Source organism: Plasmopara halstedii, assembly GCF_900000015.1.
Source record: "Plasmopara halstedii genome assembly, contig: Scaffold_3120, whole genome shotgun sequence".
NCBI classification, from domain to species: domain Eukaryota; phylum Oomycota; class Peronosporomycetes; order Peronosporales; family Peronosporaceae; genus Plasmopara; species Plasmopara halstedii.
In genome coordinates this window covers 866049-883175 of record NW_020190023.1, presented here as the reverse complement: position 1 = coordinate 883175, position 17127 = coordinate 866049, and the positions used below count along the sequence as shown (strand labels likewise).

At 42.8% G+C, this 17127-nt stretch overlaps 7 protein-coding genes across 7 annotated transcripts in view; 5 read left to right on the top strand and 2 right to left on the bottom strand.

Annotated features, from left to right (window-relative positions):
• PHALS_07712 (uncharacterized protein) overlaps positions 1 to 190 on the top strand; it is a gene marked incomplete at both ends in the record, with an annotated part of 406 nt that extends 216 nt beyond the window's left edge. The window contains one exon of the mRNA XM_024721229.1: positions 73 to 190. Coding sequence (XP_024586348.1) covers positions 73 to 190 — 118 coding nt within the window. The remainder of the gene's footprint in view (positions 1 to 72) is intronic.
• Positions 191 to 4412: 4222 nt separating this feature from the next.
• PHALS_07711 (uncharacterized protein) lies at positions 4413 to 4745 on the bottom strand (the record flags this gene model as incomplete). The annotated part of the gene is made up of 1 exon (XM_024721228.1): positions 4413 to 4745. One exon carries the CDS (start codon positions 4743 to 4745, stop codon positions 4413 to 4415), a length of 333 nt encoding a protein of 110 aa, XP_024586347.1.
• Positions 4746 to 9085: 4340 nt separating this feature from the next.
• Positions 9086 to 9467, bottom strand: PHALS_07710 (uncharacterized protein; the record flags this gene model as incomplete). Its single annotated transcript, XM_024721227.1, has 3 exons — positions 9086 to 9105; positions 9198 to 9242; positions 9302 to 9467. The coding sequence occupies 3 exons, from the start codon at positions 9465 to 9467 to the stop codon at positions 9086 to 9088; spliced, it is 231 nt and encodes a 76-aa protein (XP_024586346.1).
• Positions 9468 to 9638: 171 nt separating this feature from the next.
• PHALS_07709 (uncharacterized protein) lies at positions 9639 to 10019 on the top strand (the record flags this gene model as incomplete). Its single annotated transcript, XM_024721226.1, has 1 exon — positions 9639 to 10019. The coding sequence occupies one exon, from the start codon at positions 9639 to 9641 to the stop codon at positions 10017 to 10019; it is 381 nt and encodes a 126-aa protein (XP_024586345.1).
• A 1880-nt stretch (positions 10020 to 11899) lies between these two features.
• PHALS_07708 (uncharacterized protein) lies at positions 11900 to 12581 on the top strand (the record flags this gene model as incomplete). The annotated part of the gene is made up of 2 exons (XM_024721225.1): positions 11900 to 12050; positions 12223 to 12581. 2 exons carry the CDS (start codon positions 11900 to 11902, stop codon positions 12579 to 12581), a joined length of 510 nt encoding a protein of 169 aa, XP_024586344.1.
• Positions 12582 to 14010: 1429 nt separating this feature from the next.
• On the top strand, positions 14011 to 14301 carry PHALS_07707 (uncharacterized protein; the record flags this gene model as incomplete). Its single annotated transcript, XM_024721221.1, has 2 exons — positions 14011 to 14058; positions 14122 to 14301. 2 exons carry the CDS (start codon positions 14011 to 14013, stop codon positions 14299 to 14301), a joined length of 228 nt encoding a protein of 75 aa, XP_024586343.1.
• Positions 14302 to 15388: 1087 nt separating this feature from the next.
• Positions 15389 to 15775, top strand: PHALS_07706 (uncharacterized protein; the record flags this gene model as incomplete). The annotated part of the gene is made up of 1 exon (XM_024721220.1): positions 15389 to 15775. One exon carries the CDS (start codon positions 15389 to 15391, stop codon positions 15773 to 15775), a length of 387 nt encoding a protein of 128 aa, XP_024586342.1.
• Between the last annotated feature and the right edge of the window lie 1352 nt (positions 15776 to 17127).

The following is a 17127-nucleotide window of genomic DNA, read 5'->3' as shown; positions in this document are numbered from 1 at the left end:
TTTTTTTTTTTTTTGTGTTACATATTTTTTTTACAGCCTCACGGCTGAAAACATTGATGACTTCACTGTCAGAGTATTTGACGTTGTGTTGCCATCTTGGGTGCGTGATATGCATCTGATACAGTACATTTTATCACCGGGGGATTGGAGGGGTTGTGACAATGCTGTTCTATGGTGGATGTATCACTGACCCCTGGCTCAAGTGGTTTGTAGCTTGGTTTTGAAACGAGAGGTTCCTGGTTCGATACCCATAGGATCCGAATCAATGACACCGGCGATTGGTCACTAAAGTGGACGAGCATTCACACGACTGTGGTGTGCACGCCCTGCCAACCCGCACCCAAATGGGTGTGTGATACTTTGGTAGGAGGAGGCCCCACTGACCGAAAAAGTCCCATAGTGTAATGATAAGTACGGAACCCGGTCCCAAAATGTGTCGGAAGGATACCAGCATCCCGCGCTAGAGAAAGCCTAGTTTTAGCGTATGGGTTCCAGTAGCTTTAATGTCTATGGTGGATGTATCAACGAATAGATCTGGTTGAAAAAAACGCTGGGGGACGAATTTATCCCTATTGGAACAAATTGTAAGCAGCTTAAGTTAAGGAGAGATCTGGACTCGAGAAATAAAGAGTAAATCCCCCAAGATACTCCACGTTGATCAAGTCATGGTTCCGGGACGAGGCTGAAGCTGTAGCATCATAACAAACTGAACGTTTACTTGATCATGCGTCGGGTCGACCAAGTTAGGCATCCTAGATGGTATTGGCCTATTATTACCGCTGTACTTGCGATATTTGGCGCCGAAATTTGCACAATAAAGACCGGGTAGAGCCGAGACTTCTGTGCTTCAGCAGGGAGCCGAAATTTGCTGCAGCAGGGAGCCGAAATTTGCTGCAGTTTTATTGTATCATGCAGATGATAGAAGTGGATAGTACATTGACGTATGAGCGGTTAGATGACCAAGGGGCGTGTTCATTGCATATTCGAATCTCTGTACGTAAAGCCAACTGTTGTTGAAAAACAGAAACAAACATGAGGAGGTGAAGCTCGTTGTGGATAATGCGAAGGGTCTGGACATTAATTCAAGCGATTACATTATAACAACCCTGTAAAGCAAGAGGAGGTAGATTCAGAATTGTGTTGTTGTGGTCGCTGGGCTCGTGGATAGCGTAAGTTGCTCGTCGACGTTGTGGTGTTCTAAGAATGGCCCAGATGACTTCTCCCCAATTTTTTTACATTCTCTTAAGCTAATGATGGGGTAAAGATTTTTGGGCATTGTTAGAAAATACGGAGATTGATTTACAGGTGTCGTACATCTAATCAGAATTTGAACAAACGGTATCATTTTAAGCTTACAACAATAGCTCCTCGCTGCAAGCGGTAACTGATCGGCTTCGAGATTCATCGGAACATTCAAGATTTGAAGGGAAAATTCTTACACCGCGCTTCTTTGTCGGGGCTTTGTTTACTATATTTCACAATACTACTGCCTTTGAATCCGATTTTTATGTCCTAGGATGGATAGAGAATTTCAATCGTGAATTACTATCGAGCATCTCATTAGTAGGCTTCTCACTTTGACGTGATTCAAACTTTGACGCTAAGTAATAAAGCTAACATACACTCAAGCTATTTTTGTCTTCGGCATCTTCATGTTGCTATTGCACGGTTATATTTCAGCCATAGCGTCGCGCACTGGGCATATGACGCGCGATCTCCTTGAGTCGAAGTCATCAAAATATCTACCATGTGTTTCTGGACTAATATGAGAAGTAATCAGTGTCATCAACACTCGATCACGAAGACCGAAACCCTTTTTAGAAAGGGCTAGGACTACGCGGAACTTTGCAGGACAATTGATGAAGTCTGAAGCGAAGTCTGCGAAGGTATGTACTGCGTCGATCAACACCGACACACTAAGTGGGTTTATGTCGCTCCGCACTTGCATCTGGATGATGCCATTTATCACGTAATGAAGCGCTTCATTCACCCATATATTTTCACTTGGAACTTATCCAATCCACCTCAATTTCAAATTCGCCGCTAGGCAATGAAAGCGGGTGTCTTTCAGCTGCCCTGTTAAAAAAAACATTCTCAACTTAAAGCTTGTGCCGCACCCATCATCACCCGTGGCTGTTCTTGAGACAGCAATAAGATGATTCCTTTGCGTCATGCAGACTCCTATATTTGCTCCGCCTATTTTCTGTAAGTGTATTTAGAATGGCCAAAAATTGAAAAAAATATTTACGGATTGCCAGATCTTTGCCATGAATGAAATTCAAACACATCATATATCTACACATAGATGCTTATTTATTCGTACATCGTATAACGCCCGTTCATAGAGCTCATGGAGTCGTAAGATTCCTCTCATTTCATAGTTCTTATCGTGTTTCTTATACAAAATTCTGTTGAGAGGTCATCGTCTTGAAAGGCAATGAAACGTTATGTGACGAGCGGATCGGTGCTTCAATACAGCAAATCGCGAGACAAAAATACAGCAAATGGATACTTACGAACGCTATGATAAAGCAATACCCAAGTTCGCAATCTCCTTGTTTCTTAAAGCTTTATAACTTAAATTATAACACAAACCATATGCGATACGGATTTAAATTTCGATGCTGTTGCGAATATATTCACAATATGTGCGTTGCGAGTGTGTGTACGCCGTCATATTAAGGCCTCTACTTCATCTCAAACTATACTTTCAGTGGTACCCACCATTTTGCCATTCGCTGAAAGAGGTGTGGTGACGACGGCACAAAGACGAATCTGGGGATATCACAAACCGATTCGAGCGAGCAGATTCAATTTGGACTTGATGAGAAAATGTTTCACGGAACCTTTATGTCGTGATCATATAAGCAGCTTTATCTGTAGAATCTTAAAAGTAATATCGCGTTTTGCACACGAACTCATAACACAGCCAATGACATCAAAAATGACCGGTGCGTACTCAAATGAAGAGAATAGGGAAGCATAATATCAATTTTGACGTCCTTGAAGGCCGCCGCTTCTCCCACGCTTGACGCCATTTGATCCACTTCTGAGAAGATTGATTTGCATCGTCGTATTCTGCGCTGCACTCTTGCAAATAGTTGTCAGGCCAAGCCACTATCGAAGTCTAATTTGATTATGTGCACAGGCTATCACTTCATGGGATCGGCCTATGCAAGATTTTTTAATGACCATGTTTCCCAGCAAAGCATCTGAAAACGGAATTCCATGACTATCCATACACACTTGCCTGCATATAATAAAACTTGCCTGCATATAATAAAACATTGAAGGGGTTCGTTGTATACTGATATATTTACCAAGCTCCAATACCCGATGACTAATATCCACGAGATCTTTTTACGTTCCTTCCACTCACTTGTGTATACGTTTTTTGCCTCAGCCTTCGATTCTTTGCGCGGTGGAACGTCGTCTGATGTGCTAAGTTAGTCTTACTGATATGAGTAAGTCATCTGTCTCAATACTTTGGACTATACCCTACTTGTCATAATGTACCGTCGCAGTTTCACAGAAAGTTTCTCCGATGGCCGCGATAAAAAATCTCACTTAAATTTCGATGGAAGTGAACCAGGAAGCCTCAGCTCGAAGTCTGCTTTGATTGTGTAATGAGGTGTGTATTCAATCATCCTTAGTACTTAGTGATAAGGTTAATTGTACTTGTTCGAATATTTGATTGGTTCGGTGATAAAGCACTGAAGTGAAATTCCAAAACGAGGTATGCTTCTAGTGTTATAGTATTTCTAATATTGGAGATCGGTAGTTCATGTGGGCCGCTAGCCCCACGCAATGCGTAAATGAAGGTATTAGCTAATGCCGTTTATTTCTCGAGTTGTCACCATTTGTCTCGAATAGTTAAAGTACTTCATACATGCGATGGTCGCGGAATTATGAGAACAAGATTTGATCCCCTCCTGTGTGCCTTCCTTAACGCTGATAAAGCTTCCTCGGTGCGAGGTGTGCAGTAAACCCGTCGCACAAATCAAATCGAACGGCTGAGTTTAAACTAGGTCGTATTCTCTATGGGGATGACAGGTAATATATTAACACCACTCATTCTTTCAAAATTGTATAATGCTTAGCATAAAGCGTTGAACGCTTTGCGAGAAAACAGAAAATCTTTTTTGAAATGCGGCTTGAACGGCCATCAACCCAGTTATACTCCAAAGTGAGCAAGAACGCCGCGCCGGCAAGGACGTCGCGCGAGATAATCGTCACTGACGTGCGGTCTTATCAGGATCGAGGCATTTCCGCTAACACTTACTCAATCGACAGATATTGCGGACCTAATCAGGACAGTCTTAATTAGTAGTTACTTGGAAAGAGAAAAAGAATAGTTGTTCTATCTCCAGAATTTGGAGCTTTTAAAGCCGCGGCACCAAGAAACCTTTTTTCTAAAATCCGAAGCAGTTGCTGTATACGTAAAGGGCCACCGCACGTTTGCGACTTGTACCTAGTCTTTCAATCTTAATACGAAGACACTGAATGCCGCATTGAATGCGAAACGCAATTTCCGAACCAATTGGGAGACTTTGGAAGCACCTCAGACACGATAAGTCATCACCAACCCTAGTAAATCCTCGACTCCCTTGCAATGTCTTGGCACCCGCATGTGTGCCTGGGTCTAAAGGAATACCCTTAAGTGCAAAATCGTATCGCGAGTAGTAGGATGTCTCATGGTTGTCGAGATGAGATACAACCATCACAACAAGACACACTATCTTCATATTCCCCTAGGTAACATATCTAGGTCAATTACAACTTAGAAATGCATGCAAGCAAGACGGTCAGATCAACGATATGGTACGAAAGAGAACCTATGGGCACTTCATCTAGCATATGTCTATCGGTAATTGTGGACAGTTGAAAATTATCGCCATGTCCTCAGAAAAAGCAATGCATTCTTTGTTGAGACACTACCATGATGCGATCAAAGGAGACTTTTTAAAAATTTCTATAAAGAGCAAGTCGCTTGTCTTGAATTAGTGATTTCTACCAAGTCACCACTCTGATGTCGTGGACGCTATTTTACAAGCCCGACGCATCGTTAGTAAGCGACAGTACTTTTTTTACCCGGCGCTCAAAACCCATTGTCAAAATCAAAAAATTGCACACATAAACTAATCGCACCCATGATTCAGGGTTTAGCGCCAATTATTGCTGGCGAACATCATGATCGGGTGTATTCTGTACATCGCACTCGATAAAGGTGATGGGTACTCTTGATCACTCGCACAAGTAAATGCTACCCGATTTATGTTGACGATTTTTCGCTCAGTTGTTAGGGTTTAGGTAATGACCAAGATAGTCCGAGACATTTTTTGAAGGTTTATTGCGACGATATAGGATTACCTAGAAATTGGACTGCATGTTTAGGATTCATAGAGACCAATCAAGCACTTTCCAGTTCTCTTCCCTGGACACACTCCTCGAACTTTCTCCTCTGCCTTTCACACCATAAATAAAGGATGGCTATAAGAGAAGCTGATTAAGTATCAAAGACTATGTATTGCATTTCTCTGTTTTTTCATACAAATGTTTAGTCTCCTCTTGCACACGAATAGACCTGATATGACGAGAGATTCGTCCAAAGTACATGAAACCAAATTTATGTAGTAATTACGAGCTGTACTCGAATGTATGCGTCTAAATATCCTGTCTCGGCGTGGACAAATAGAATGAGATTTCTATTTCAGTGCTTTGTTGTAGAATACTTTCGGTAAGATCCCGTAACGACTAAAGACAAAAGCTTGACCATGCCAAGGTTTCTGAACAGACTTAGATAATGACTTGAGTGTATCAACTACTTGCAAAGCTGGTGTATAACATACTGACAGGGCCCTCAGCGTCTGCTTGCAGCAGTGCACGGTCTTCCACGATATTTTAAATTTGAGAAGCGCATAAACAACGGATTTCAGACATCTCCTGTGACCCATATTCTTGCACATCGGCTCTACAATAGCTATATTTGTCGTATGTTAGACTTCTGCCTTAGCCATAGATTACGCTTTGTTTCAATAATGGGCATGATTGCGTTACTGCTAATGTTCAAAGCTGGGGAGAAATAGTGTTCAGTTCAGGGCAACAAGCTACCTGCCATTAAGTATGCTCTTATCAAAGTTAGCGCTCCATTGCTCACTCAATACGATCTACGATCGATGCAAATCCGTCTTTATTCACATTGTCGCCACAAATCTCACTTTCAGCGGTAATATGGTCATTATTTTCTTCGAACATACATTTGAGGTGACGTACAAGCCAGGATAGCTTAATGCGGTGACGTACGCGTACTTGCAACGCGGAATATAACGAACACAAAGTAAAAGTGTAAAAATGCTCGTTCACATAGATACCATAAAGGTGTTTGCTCGTTTGGTTAGCAGGGTGCGTATTATTAGCATTCTCATATAGGTGGTGGCACCAAGCATCGATCATACTATCTTTTCGGCGTGCGAGCTGTGTTGCGCTATAGACAGCTTTATGAAGCAAGGAAATTCCAAGCTTGGACAATGCTTGGTCATACCGTTTGCAAGTATGAAGTTGTGGTATTGTTCTGTCGAGGCTTGCTGTGCCAGAATCAAAAGAAAGTTGTTTGATGTTGGTACGTATACGGCTATACCGGTATTGCTTTCTCCGAAGACGCTTGATATAATTGGCTCATCTCGCGACTGTGAACATCACTGTCACCGGTGACGATTCAATAATGCTGCTCCTAGAAAAAGCCTGTCGTCAACATGGCTTGTCCGTGGTAGTAGTCTCGATTCGGAGCCAACACTTATCTAGCAATCTGTCATTAAAATTTACCACCGAATCATCTACAAACTTCATGCAGTGATTGTGTATCCTCCGAAAACACAAACGCGGAGCGACATACTCTCGCTCATTACGTTTGTGCTTGACAACTCATATTGTGAGTCTACAAGCACACCACTCTTAAAAGATTGTCGGCTATATTTCTTATGCATACGCTATGAAGTCTCGGCGAGGGATCGTTGAAAGTGCAAAATTTTCTGATATTAAATCACCTACACTTCGTGCATGATTTGATGAGTTGATACTACACACAATATGGAGAAATATGTCATCATTCACTGTAACAAATACATTAGTTTTAATACTAGTAATCCAACTGAAAAATTAGCCGGATTTACACAAGTGTGATTTTCAAAATTAATTTATTGTAATTTGAATTGGTAGACACGGTTCTGCATATTCGATATCGGGAGATAACATATCAGTAAATAAATATTCCAATCTTAACGGATTAGAGTTACATTTATTACGACATGTTCAATTTGGCTTAATAGAGTTGGCTAAACATCTTTAGATTGAACGTGCACTCTGTTTGAAGTTTTTGAGGGTGGTGTTTCGATTTGCCTTAACAAGCATCATACGCTAATAAATTCTCGTCGTTTTGATTTTGTTGTTACCCGATAGCTAACTATCCTGCAAGCAAAACCCACGACAGTTTTAGTTGATCTGTGGAAGTAGTAAATTCGTGCGCGAGCGTTAATTTCCTTTAAGTTATTCGTTTTGTATAAAAAACTGCATCTTTTACCATCACACGGTTAAATATGAGCGCTCAGAGAAGGAGAGCGTTAAACTCTCTCCATCACTTGTCAGATCAAACTTGAGCTGATACTGGAACAAAGAATATTGTGAGCAACAACAGATCTGGTAGCACAAATCAGTTGCCGACTAATACGTAGTGATGGCTGAAGAATATAGTCCATGCGACTGCTCCAAAGACATTATTGGAACCCCAGCATTATTTGTTAATGCTTTCTGCTCTTCCATATCAGCATTACATTATGTCGATGCATTGGAGTGAAGATATCGTGAGTTGCTAAAGAAAACTTGTTCTCAACACCACATAAACCTACTACAAAAAGTCAGCATTTTCAACGAAGTGGTGACCAAAGGTCAAAGTTATGACGAAACGAATGCTCGGGTAGATGGACGTTACAGATGTAACTCAAGATATTGTGGGCTGTTCACAAGATGTAACTCCCGATAATTTGTCCAGCCGCAGCCCGGATACCGTTGAAGAAGTGGTCAAATCAACGTTGCGCGACATCTTCAATTTCAATGTTTTAACGAACCAGATCAACGCCTTTGAAAAAGCTTACACCTGGCAGCGACAGACGTACCGATGGGTGGGAAGGTTAGTCAAATTTTGGAAGCTCATGTCATCTTCCCGTCGACTCCTGTGTGAAAATGTCATTGATAACTTACTAAAGAGTAGAAGTAGGATACAAAGATATGAAACTCGGACATCTTGGTCGGGTGTTTTTTTTTGCCTTACTGTCAAAGATTTTATAGTGAGTGTACAAGCACAGCAAGAAAGCGCTGTAGTATTGCTGCGGGAAAGCTATCGCAGTAAATAGCTTAAATAATGGAAAAATTCATGCCGCAAAAATAGACAAAGTAGGATTTTTGAGTGACTAGTTTCGAGACGATTCATGGCGCCAGAATGTATACCCCTCTAACTTGTCTTCTAGGCGTTATTATCCAATTTAAGGGAAAGCTTTGGATGCGATATAGGCGAGCTTTTAGAGACTTGGATAGCAAATGCCGTTTCTCGAAATGAAAGCTCGAAAATAGACAGATCAGAAAAGTTTTCACATTTATATTTCTGTTACAATATGAGATCAATAATGTCTATAGCATCGCTTTCATTGGTTTCATCGTCGCTAATATTTGTAATAGAGAAAACATAGAAGCTGGTTTTCTTAGAACTAAACACGCCAGAATCTCAATGAGTCCCTGTGTGAGTGAAATAGTTTTACTGGCAAATAAACGCTTTGGGCCGCACAGAACATTTTTGAGCATAGTTTTGAATAAATGACCAGTGTGATCAAAAATGTCAAGCCAAACGGCAAGCCAACGGGTACCTAATCAAAAGAATCGACGTTCAGAGTCATTTTTTAAACTTTTTCATGGATTGGGATCCACCTCAATTTAGAAAATTCTGTCTCCACATAAGATTTCTTGAAGACCAGGGAGATTCTTTCCTGTCAAAATGATGGCTGAAAGTTATAACACGCGCACTCGCGCGTGAGATCAATCAAACTATCTCAAGCTTTGCTATAATTTAAGCGTTTCAATTCGCAAACATTTTAGAGCATCTTTAGCATATTGAAAAACTGAGAGATAGCTCGAACTAGAGATATTCCCACCGGCACATGCAGCCAATAACTCGTCAACATATCTCATCGCGGCCGCTGCGAAAAGATAAAAGATGTAAGCCTCATTTTCAAACGTGCTTCACGTGCAACAGTACCTTTCAAATCACTATAACTGCGAACATGAGCAAGACCACCGCCCAAAACATTCCGGTTGAAAAGGAATTTGCTTCTCTGGCATTGGTTCTCATTCACGTTGCTGACGATGCGGCCCAGTGCCTGAAACTTTTGAAGAAGAATTTGGCTGATTACGACAGACGACATGGCAACTATATCCTGAGCACAGCCAAATCGTATATGCGAAACGACATCAGGTACGCCAAGGACATTTCAGCGGATCTAAAACATGTGGCGCATCAAATCACTAAAAGCCAAGAGTATTCCCAGTCGGAATTGGTCTCGGCCCGCAAGATGATCGACGTAACTGCGAACGCAATGGAAGTTTTGGTGACTAAAGGTCGAAATTATGATGAAACGAATGGTCGGGCGACGGGCGTCAAAGGTGTTATTCAAGATGTCGTGGGCAGTTCACGCGAGCCTACTTCTAAAAACGGTCAGATCGACATGGATGTGACTTCCGATAACTGGTCCAACCGTAGCCCGGATACCGTTGAAGAAGTGGTAAAGTCAACGTTGCGCGACAACTTTAATCTCGATGTTTTAACGAGCCAGATCAACGCTGCTGAAGAAGCTTTGACACCCAGCATTGTTGAGCGAGCGAAGGAAGCTGTATTTGAAGCGACCGACGTGTTGTTGGGTGGTAAGGTGAGCTCCACTCCGGAGGGTCATAGCTTTATGCACACAGTAACACCGTGATAAGGACTCTTTCGTTGAAAGCGATGAATTCATGAACGAATCGGATCATTCGATTTATGGTCCATCTACATACTTTATCAATATACATTTAAACTTTCAATATCCGTTACAATGTTCCAGCCCATCTAGCTAGAAAGATAAATTGATTGGTATCTCACGAGTGATAACAATACGAATGATCTAAATGTTGTGTCGTTTAAGGATAGGGCAGTAAATGTAGGAGTTATGTTCAAACTTCTGCGAGGTGTCGCCGATAGCAACGTAATTTGCTTTCAGGGACACCGACAGTGTACCGAAATAGTCTGACTGCAGGAATAATAAAAGTACTGTCAGAAAATTGATTGCTTTTATATTTGAGTTTGTCTCGACATCAATTGTGCCCTGTTTACGAAGAGAAGCGATTCTCATGACGATGTATTTGAGTTATTTACCAACGACTTTAAACGTCTAAATTTTTATGTGTGCGCTTTTTCAATACTAAACCAATAACTTTTTCGGTAGATCATCGGTCGGTTGTCCCTGTGTGTGAGCCAGGAGTGCAATTGATGTGCGAGATGAAGGATTTCTTTGTATGCATACTGCAGCAATACATAAACTCGTCCACGAGTCAGTACCTGGTATCAATTTTCTGCTCTCAGCTGATAGGAATTTTCTCGTCACTGGAGGCCAGGGAGGTGTCTCGCTTAATGTTTGTGAAGCAAACACGAATCTCTACTTTAAGCTACAGCAAACATCAAACGGCGCGCATCGTTCGATTCGAGAATTTGTGCTCGCTGCCGACAGAGTATGGTGGTGTTACATTTCAGCTGCCATAGGAATATGATTTTATGATATGTAATATGGAGGAAATTGTATCATTTCTCGCCGCGAAGGAGATGTTGCGCCGCAGGGATGAAGACATATAGGAGCGAAATGTGAAAGCACAAGCGTTTTGAGCTGAAAATTTGGTCGCAAAACTGCTTCTGGCTAGCCTGGGCAGTCAAAGGAATTAGTAAACATTTTCAAACAGAGTGCACGACGATGATATTTGATGAATGCAACATTGTAGGAAACCTACGAATAGGTGCGATGGCTTCGTGAGAATTGAGATCGGTACTAGAAAAATGTGCTTTGAACAATTCGCAGAAGCATTGTGTGTCTGCTTGTTAGAAGCAAAATTTTATTGGTGCTGATTATAGAGATGTGGATATCAGCAAAAATTTCCCTGGCAATGATGCGGTGGCTGCGCAATGGACAAGATGTCGACGAGTTTGTTTCCACACAAGCCCAGCGTCGGGGTGAATTTAAGTGCCCTTTTGAGATTGTGCCTAACGATGCTATGAGTCCATTGAAACCGAAGTTAAAGGGTGGAGCGGTACATTATCACGCTTATCGATGAGTTTCTTAGGTACACCAAAGACCTCGTATTCGAGCGGCTTATTGGGTACACAGCCTTGATGAAGACGCAGTACGGTCAATGTATAAAGTGTTTGCAGTGACAATATGAATATGCTCAATGGGTTTTGCAAACATAAAGAAATCATCCAACTATCAGTGCTATATAGTTTGCAGCACATCGATTAGCGGGGAACATGAATTGTATTGGCGCGCTCTTATGCAAGTGTGGGGGGTAGAAGTTTTACGACAGCGATACATATTTTGAACCGAATCCGTATCGCTGCCGTCCGACCAAGAATCTAATTGAGGTTCTGATATGAAACCGGCTCTGGACTTTATGGTTATGTGTTGGTTGAGACGGTGAGGCAAACGAAACTCAATGCAAAAGTATACCGATAGAATTTCTCCGGACATGTAGAAGAGATAAAGGCATATCGTGTCTAAAACAGCAAAGAGAAGCGCTTGGTGACGGCGTATATTCTGTAGCTGAACGAGCGTGCTCAATGTTCGTTTGCGAAAATTGGTGCCATTCTTGTGGTGGACAACTCGCGTATGATTCTAAGAACGGAATTGATGATATATCCCGTCGACCGCACATTAATGAGAGTGTTAAAGAATGCGACAATGCGATTGACATTGAAGTTGACGAACAAGGTGAGCTTGCAGCTCTTGTTTTATTCACAAGCACCCATCCCTCATGATTGAAAGGGAGAAGTGAGCTTTTTCAGGTAGAAGTACGCTGAGTTCTATCACAGTACAGAGGCTCAACCGACAGGATAACGATCCAAGCGGTGCTGTCACTGTCTCATTACATGCTACACTTCAGTCAAACCGACCATCACTGTGAAGACCTCAACTCAAAATGGTATTGCTTCGTATTCTCGTCTTAGTGATCGTAAACTCTCTCGTTCTCGTGGGAAAGATGGAGTTCATGATAATAATCGCGTTGTTCTCTTTGGTTTATCGCGCCAAGGTCGCTTTTCACAATTTGATCGTACGCACTTACTGGAAAACAGTATTGAAGACCGTATCATGACTAATATGCGGTTGCAGGCCAAAGAAACGCACAAGAAAACGTCTGCAAATGATGCAAAAGTCTTCGTTTCAACGGATACGAAATCGGACAACCTGTCATCGAGGAACCGCAAAAATGCTAAAGCAATGGTTTCTTTGGAAGAAAATTAGTAGATAGAAGCTTTCTAGCGTGAGATTTGCTCAGAAGTTATATCTCATACGTGAATTTGATAATGAGAACACAAGAACATAGATCGAATGATATCTCCAAACGCGCAAATTTCCCAGTTGAAAGCACTAATGCGATTTGAGTGTTTCTGTATGTATGTTGCTATGCGAGACTGAAGGCTAGGCTATTTGACATCGAGACGGTATTTTATCAAAAGGACATTTATTGAAATTGTATCCACCCTAGGCAAACTTATCGTCTTGCACATCGTTGCATACATAACTTCTCGAGTTTATAGGTGCTGCCGTGTGTAAACTGGTTATTAAACCTTCCAGATCATTTTCAAGACAGATATAATTTAACAACTGCGACATGCAGCACCTCCTATTCTCTAAAACATTGATAACAGCTGAAAATACAGCTCAAAGTTGTCCTTACCTTTCTGAAAAAATTTCCTGGTGACCGCGACAAATCGTCGCGGACCCTTTTTGCCTCAAGAAAGTCGCGACAAAAAGCAATTTCATTTATTCTCATGAGGATATATACCTGAAAATTGTGGCCACCGGTGCCCTTAGTTTCCAACTTTGCTCAAGGCTCCTCGCAGCATTACTGCTGATCTCAGGAAAATAATTGTTGACAAGTGTGTCGAAGTATTTTCGTGCTAAGGCAAAAGTACTTCTGATTTTTGACAAAGGCGGAATCATGCATCTCTATTGTCCCAAAATATTTTCTGAAATCATATGAAATCGTTGTCTAGGATCAATCAGTGTTTCGCAATGCCAGATTTTAAAAATCTTTTGAGTGTCCCTGTCGCGGGACGCTTGGATACATGTCCCTACCGCGAGACGCTTGGATACGGAGGTGATTTGATGGAGCAAATCCATCATATGTTCTCGATTAGCGGCGGTGGGAGAAGGGCTGTTTGAAGACGAGAAGGCTATTATTCTGCTTGGCAGCTCGCTATCGGAATACGACGACATGAATAGAATCATTGAACGCGCGACGGCATCACACTACTGGATGCGAAGGAAATGCTTCGACATGAGTACGAGGTAATGAATTAGCGTGAAGGCAAGAAGGTGGCCTTTCGGGTGACGACGCGCGGAGGCGGTGGCCGTGGCAATAGACGAGGTTGTATTGACCGTCGTGGTAATGGTGGACACCTTGGGAATGCGAGTGGGAAGAATCGCCAAAGAGACAATAAAGAAACAAGCGGGCTCCAGGGGAATCGTTTCTTGTGCAAACAGTTTGGTCACAAGTAGTTGTCTTGCTCTCAACGGAAGAGAGGAAGTCACGACGAGGTTTATTCTCAGCAATAAGTGGGACCGCTTATGGGAAAACTGTATGGCTTTTTGTTATTAGCGCAGTTCTCATTTGACTGGAGATCGCCAGGATTTCTTATAGTATCGTACTCTGGCATAACAAATCGAAATGACTGTACCCAATGGCCAACGGCTGATAGCTGTAGACGCTGTTGTCGTAAGGTTCCGTTTGGTCGGAGGTACCAGTGTTATACTGACGGATGTACTGCGTGTGTTGCAGATTAAACTCAAATTGGTGTCTATTTCAGCTCTCAGGGTGAACAACATTGTGGTGCAGTTCCAAACTGACCATGCTTCACTCAGGTTCAATGGTAATATTGTGGCTAAAATTCCTCGTGTCGACAAGTTATTTCCCTGTTCACTTACACAAGAGCTCGGCGAAGAAGAAAAGCAGGCGTAAGACGTCAGTGATGATGGTAGCACATATCTTTGGCACTCTCGTCTTGGACATGTACCTCCTCCAAGATGGGTGCGATTATAATGTCTGTGAAGGTATCAGTGTCTGTGAAAGACGTGTACGATGAAAAATGTTGACTAAAGCATTTGCCAGGCAGTCGGGAGGTGAATCCAAAACCTCACGTGCATACGAGATTGTTCATAGTGATTTTCAGAACCGATCAAGGCGAAGTCGGAAGGGGGAACCCCGCTTTCATCGATGACTTCACGCGCTTCGTCCATGTGTATTTGATTCCAAGCAAGGCATTTGCAGCGGGCTGCCGTAATTCTTTGCTTAGATAACTTATAAGTTGAGGTCACCGACCTTATATTTTTCACAACAATCAGTACGAGAGTAGCGGATCGCAATCCGCCACCTCCAATAGTAATTGAGAACCTTATTCAAGGTAAAGACGCTCTTCCGTTCAAAATTGAGACTGTTTTTAGCTTTTTTATTTGTGGGAGAGTCGCCTAAAACAAAAACCTTAGGTCTTCCACATAAAATAGTAAAACCCTAAGACTATGCATAACTACTGGCAATCCTGCCACGTAGTGGCCTCTTCGTGCAGCGTAGCAATACCACTGTGATTATCACACCAACTTGTGTACCCACACGTTTGTACGGTCACCATCTTGTGTGACCAGACCTGGTACGTGTAGCCTCGTTACACTTTGGGTACGTGTAACTCCATTTCAGCATTGGTACCGGACCGATTCATGGAGTACTGCGAGTTAGTGAAGCACCAGTACGGGAGAAGAGTGAAGTGCGTTCGGATCGAAAATGGTGGAGAATACTGGAGTCAACGATTCGATTCGGTTTGTGCATGATCAGATATTTTACATCAGTACAGTGCACAGGATTTGCCCCAGCAAACGGGCTCGCCGAACCGGTGAACTCGACGCTAACGGAGATGACGCGCTCGATGTTTCACCCGATGCATGTTAAACGTCAGTGATGAGGAGAAGAGATGATAGCAGCTGTGCATATCGGCAACAGGATCTCGAATTCCGTTTGGCCTCGCGTGAGTCCATCTGACGCGTTGACAGGAGTAATGCCTACTCTGGAGTGCCCTCGGATTTTTGGGTCGCGCGGATTCGTACATATCGACAAATCCAAGAGGTCCAAACTGAATGCAAAGGCTCATCTACGTTTGCTTCTTGGGTGCGCTGAAGGATCAAAGCTTAAAGAGTTTGGGGGTGGCGAGGCTAAGCGTCTTGTTACGACTCGTACCATTCATTCGGACGAGCGAGTGCCATTTGCGGACGTGACAGTTGATTTTTGCAGAATTCAAGAAGCATCAAGTAATTCGCCTGAAAAAGAGGTTGATGAACGGTACGCACCACCGAGTGTTTCACTTCAAGAGGGCGAAGAGGATGTCGAGATAGAAAACATTACTGTCGATGACGAGGCAGAAGGTTTGGTGGTGGATCCACCGTGACCAGACGGACACCCTTTTCGACGCGAACAGCTATCTCGGTTCATGAAAATTGGGTCAAGACACTACAAACATTCTCAAAGTGTCGTCCTACCCAGAGATGCTATATCCGACTCGGAACGCCTACCTGCTCTTCCAAACGCACTGAAGACAGCTACAATTGTGCGCGTGACTTCTTCGTCTAATATGAATTACAAAAAAATCAACGTGTACTAAACCTACCAGGAGCAATTGTGGTAAATCAGCAATTTTGTGTTGAAACCGTCTCGTATTTAATGGTGATTCTCGTCGTTTAGCACGGCTCTCATACATCCTACCACGATTGTTGCCGAATTCGGACAATGTGAGCATTGCAGGTGAGGTTTCACTACTTACCAATGGCACAGATGCGAATGAAAACGACAGAAGTGGTATTGTCGGCCGTGCTTCTGACGAGGGTGGTGATGATAGCAAACCGGATACAAAGCGACCGCATTTGGACAGCTCGAAATCGCACTATCCACCATGGAATTTCCTCGCAGCTATATGGTGGTGCTGACCTCAATTGAAGCGAAAAGCTGCAAGAAAGCTATTCGCCGAGCAAAAATATACAAGGAATGTACTGATGCGACCGCGAGAAGCCAAAATTAACGGATACGAATGGGTTTTTGCTCTCAAATACGACGGAAAGGCAATGTTGAGCTTTAGAAGGCAAGGCTTGTTGCACTTGGATACCTACAGACTCAAGGTGTCGATTACACTCACACTTACTCACCTGTAGCGAGTATGAATATTATACGTGTATTTCTAGCCCAAGTCGAAAGGTGGTGCCTGTATGAGGTCACGTTCATCAGCAACTACAGTAGATGCGTCTACGAGTATTTGCTTTCTTCAAAAGCACAACTTTTAAATCCCTTTCGCGAGCTTAAGGCCCCGCACAGAACCAAACTGGCTGCAGGAGAAAGTGTGTTCGTAACGATAACGGTGAGAGTACACCAGTGCGAATTTTAATCGGTTTCGTGCCACCAACAGCATCGTCCCTCAAACAAGCGCTTCTCAGCAAAATGGATTGGCGGAGAGAATGAACCGCATGTTTACTGAAATGGCCCGAGCGATAATGTATCACATGGACGTGGAGCATCACTGGTGGGTGAGGCCGTGATGACAACTGCTTATGTAGTAAATCGTATCCCAAACACTGCGCGTCGCGACAAGACTCTAATTGAAATTTTGACCGGCACACAGCACTCACTCTAGCACCTTCGGGTATTTGGATCTACCGGATACGTGCATCTCAACAGAGGAAGAGGAAAGGTGAGACGGGATCACTGCATCGTCTTAAGATATGCTGGCGCTTAAAGGCATACCGAGTCTGG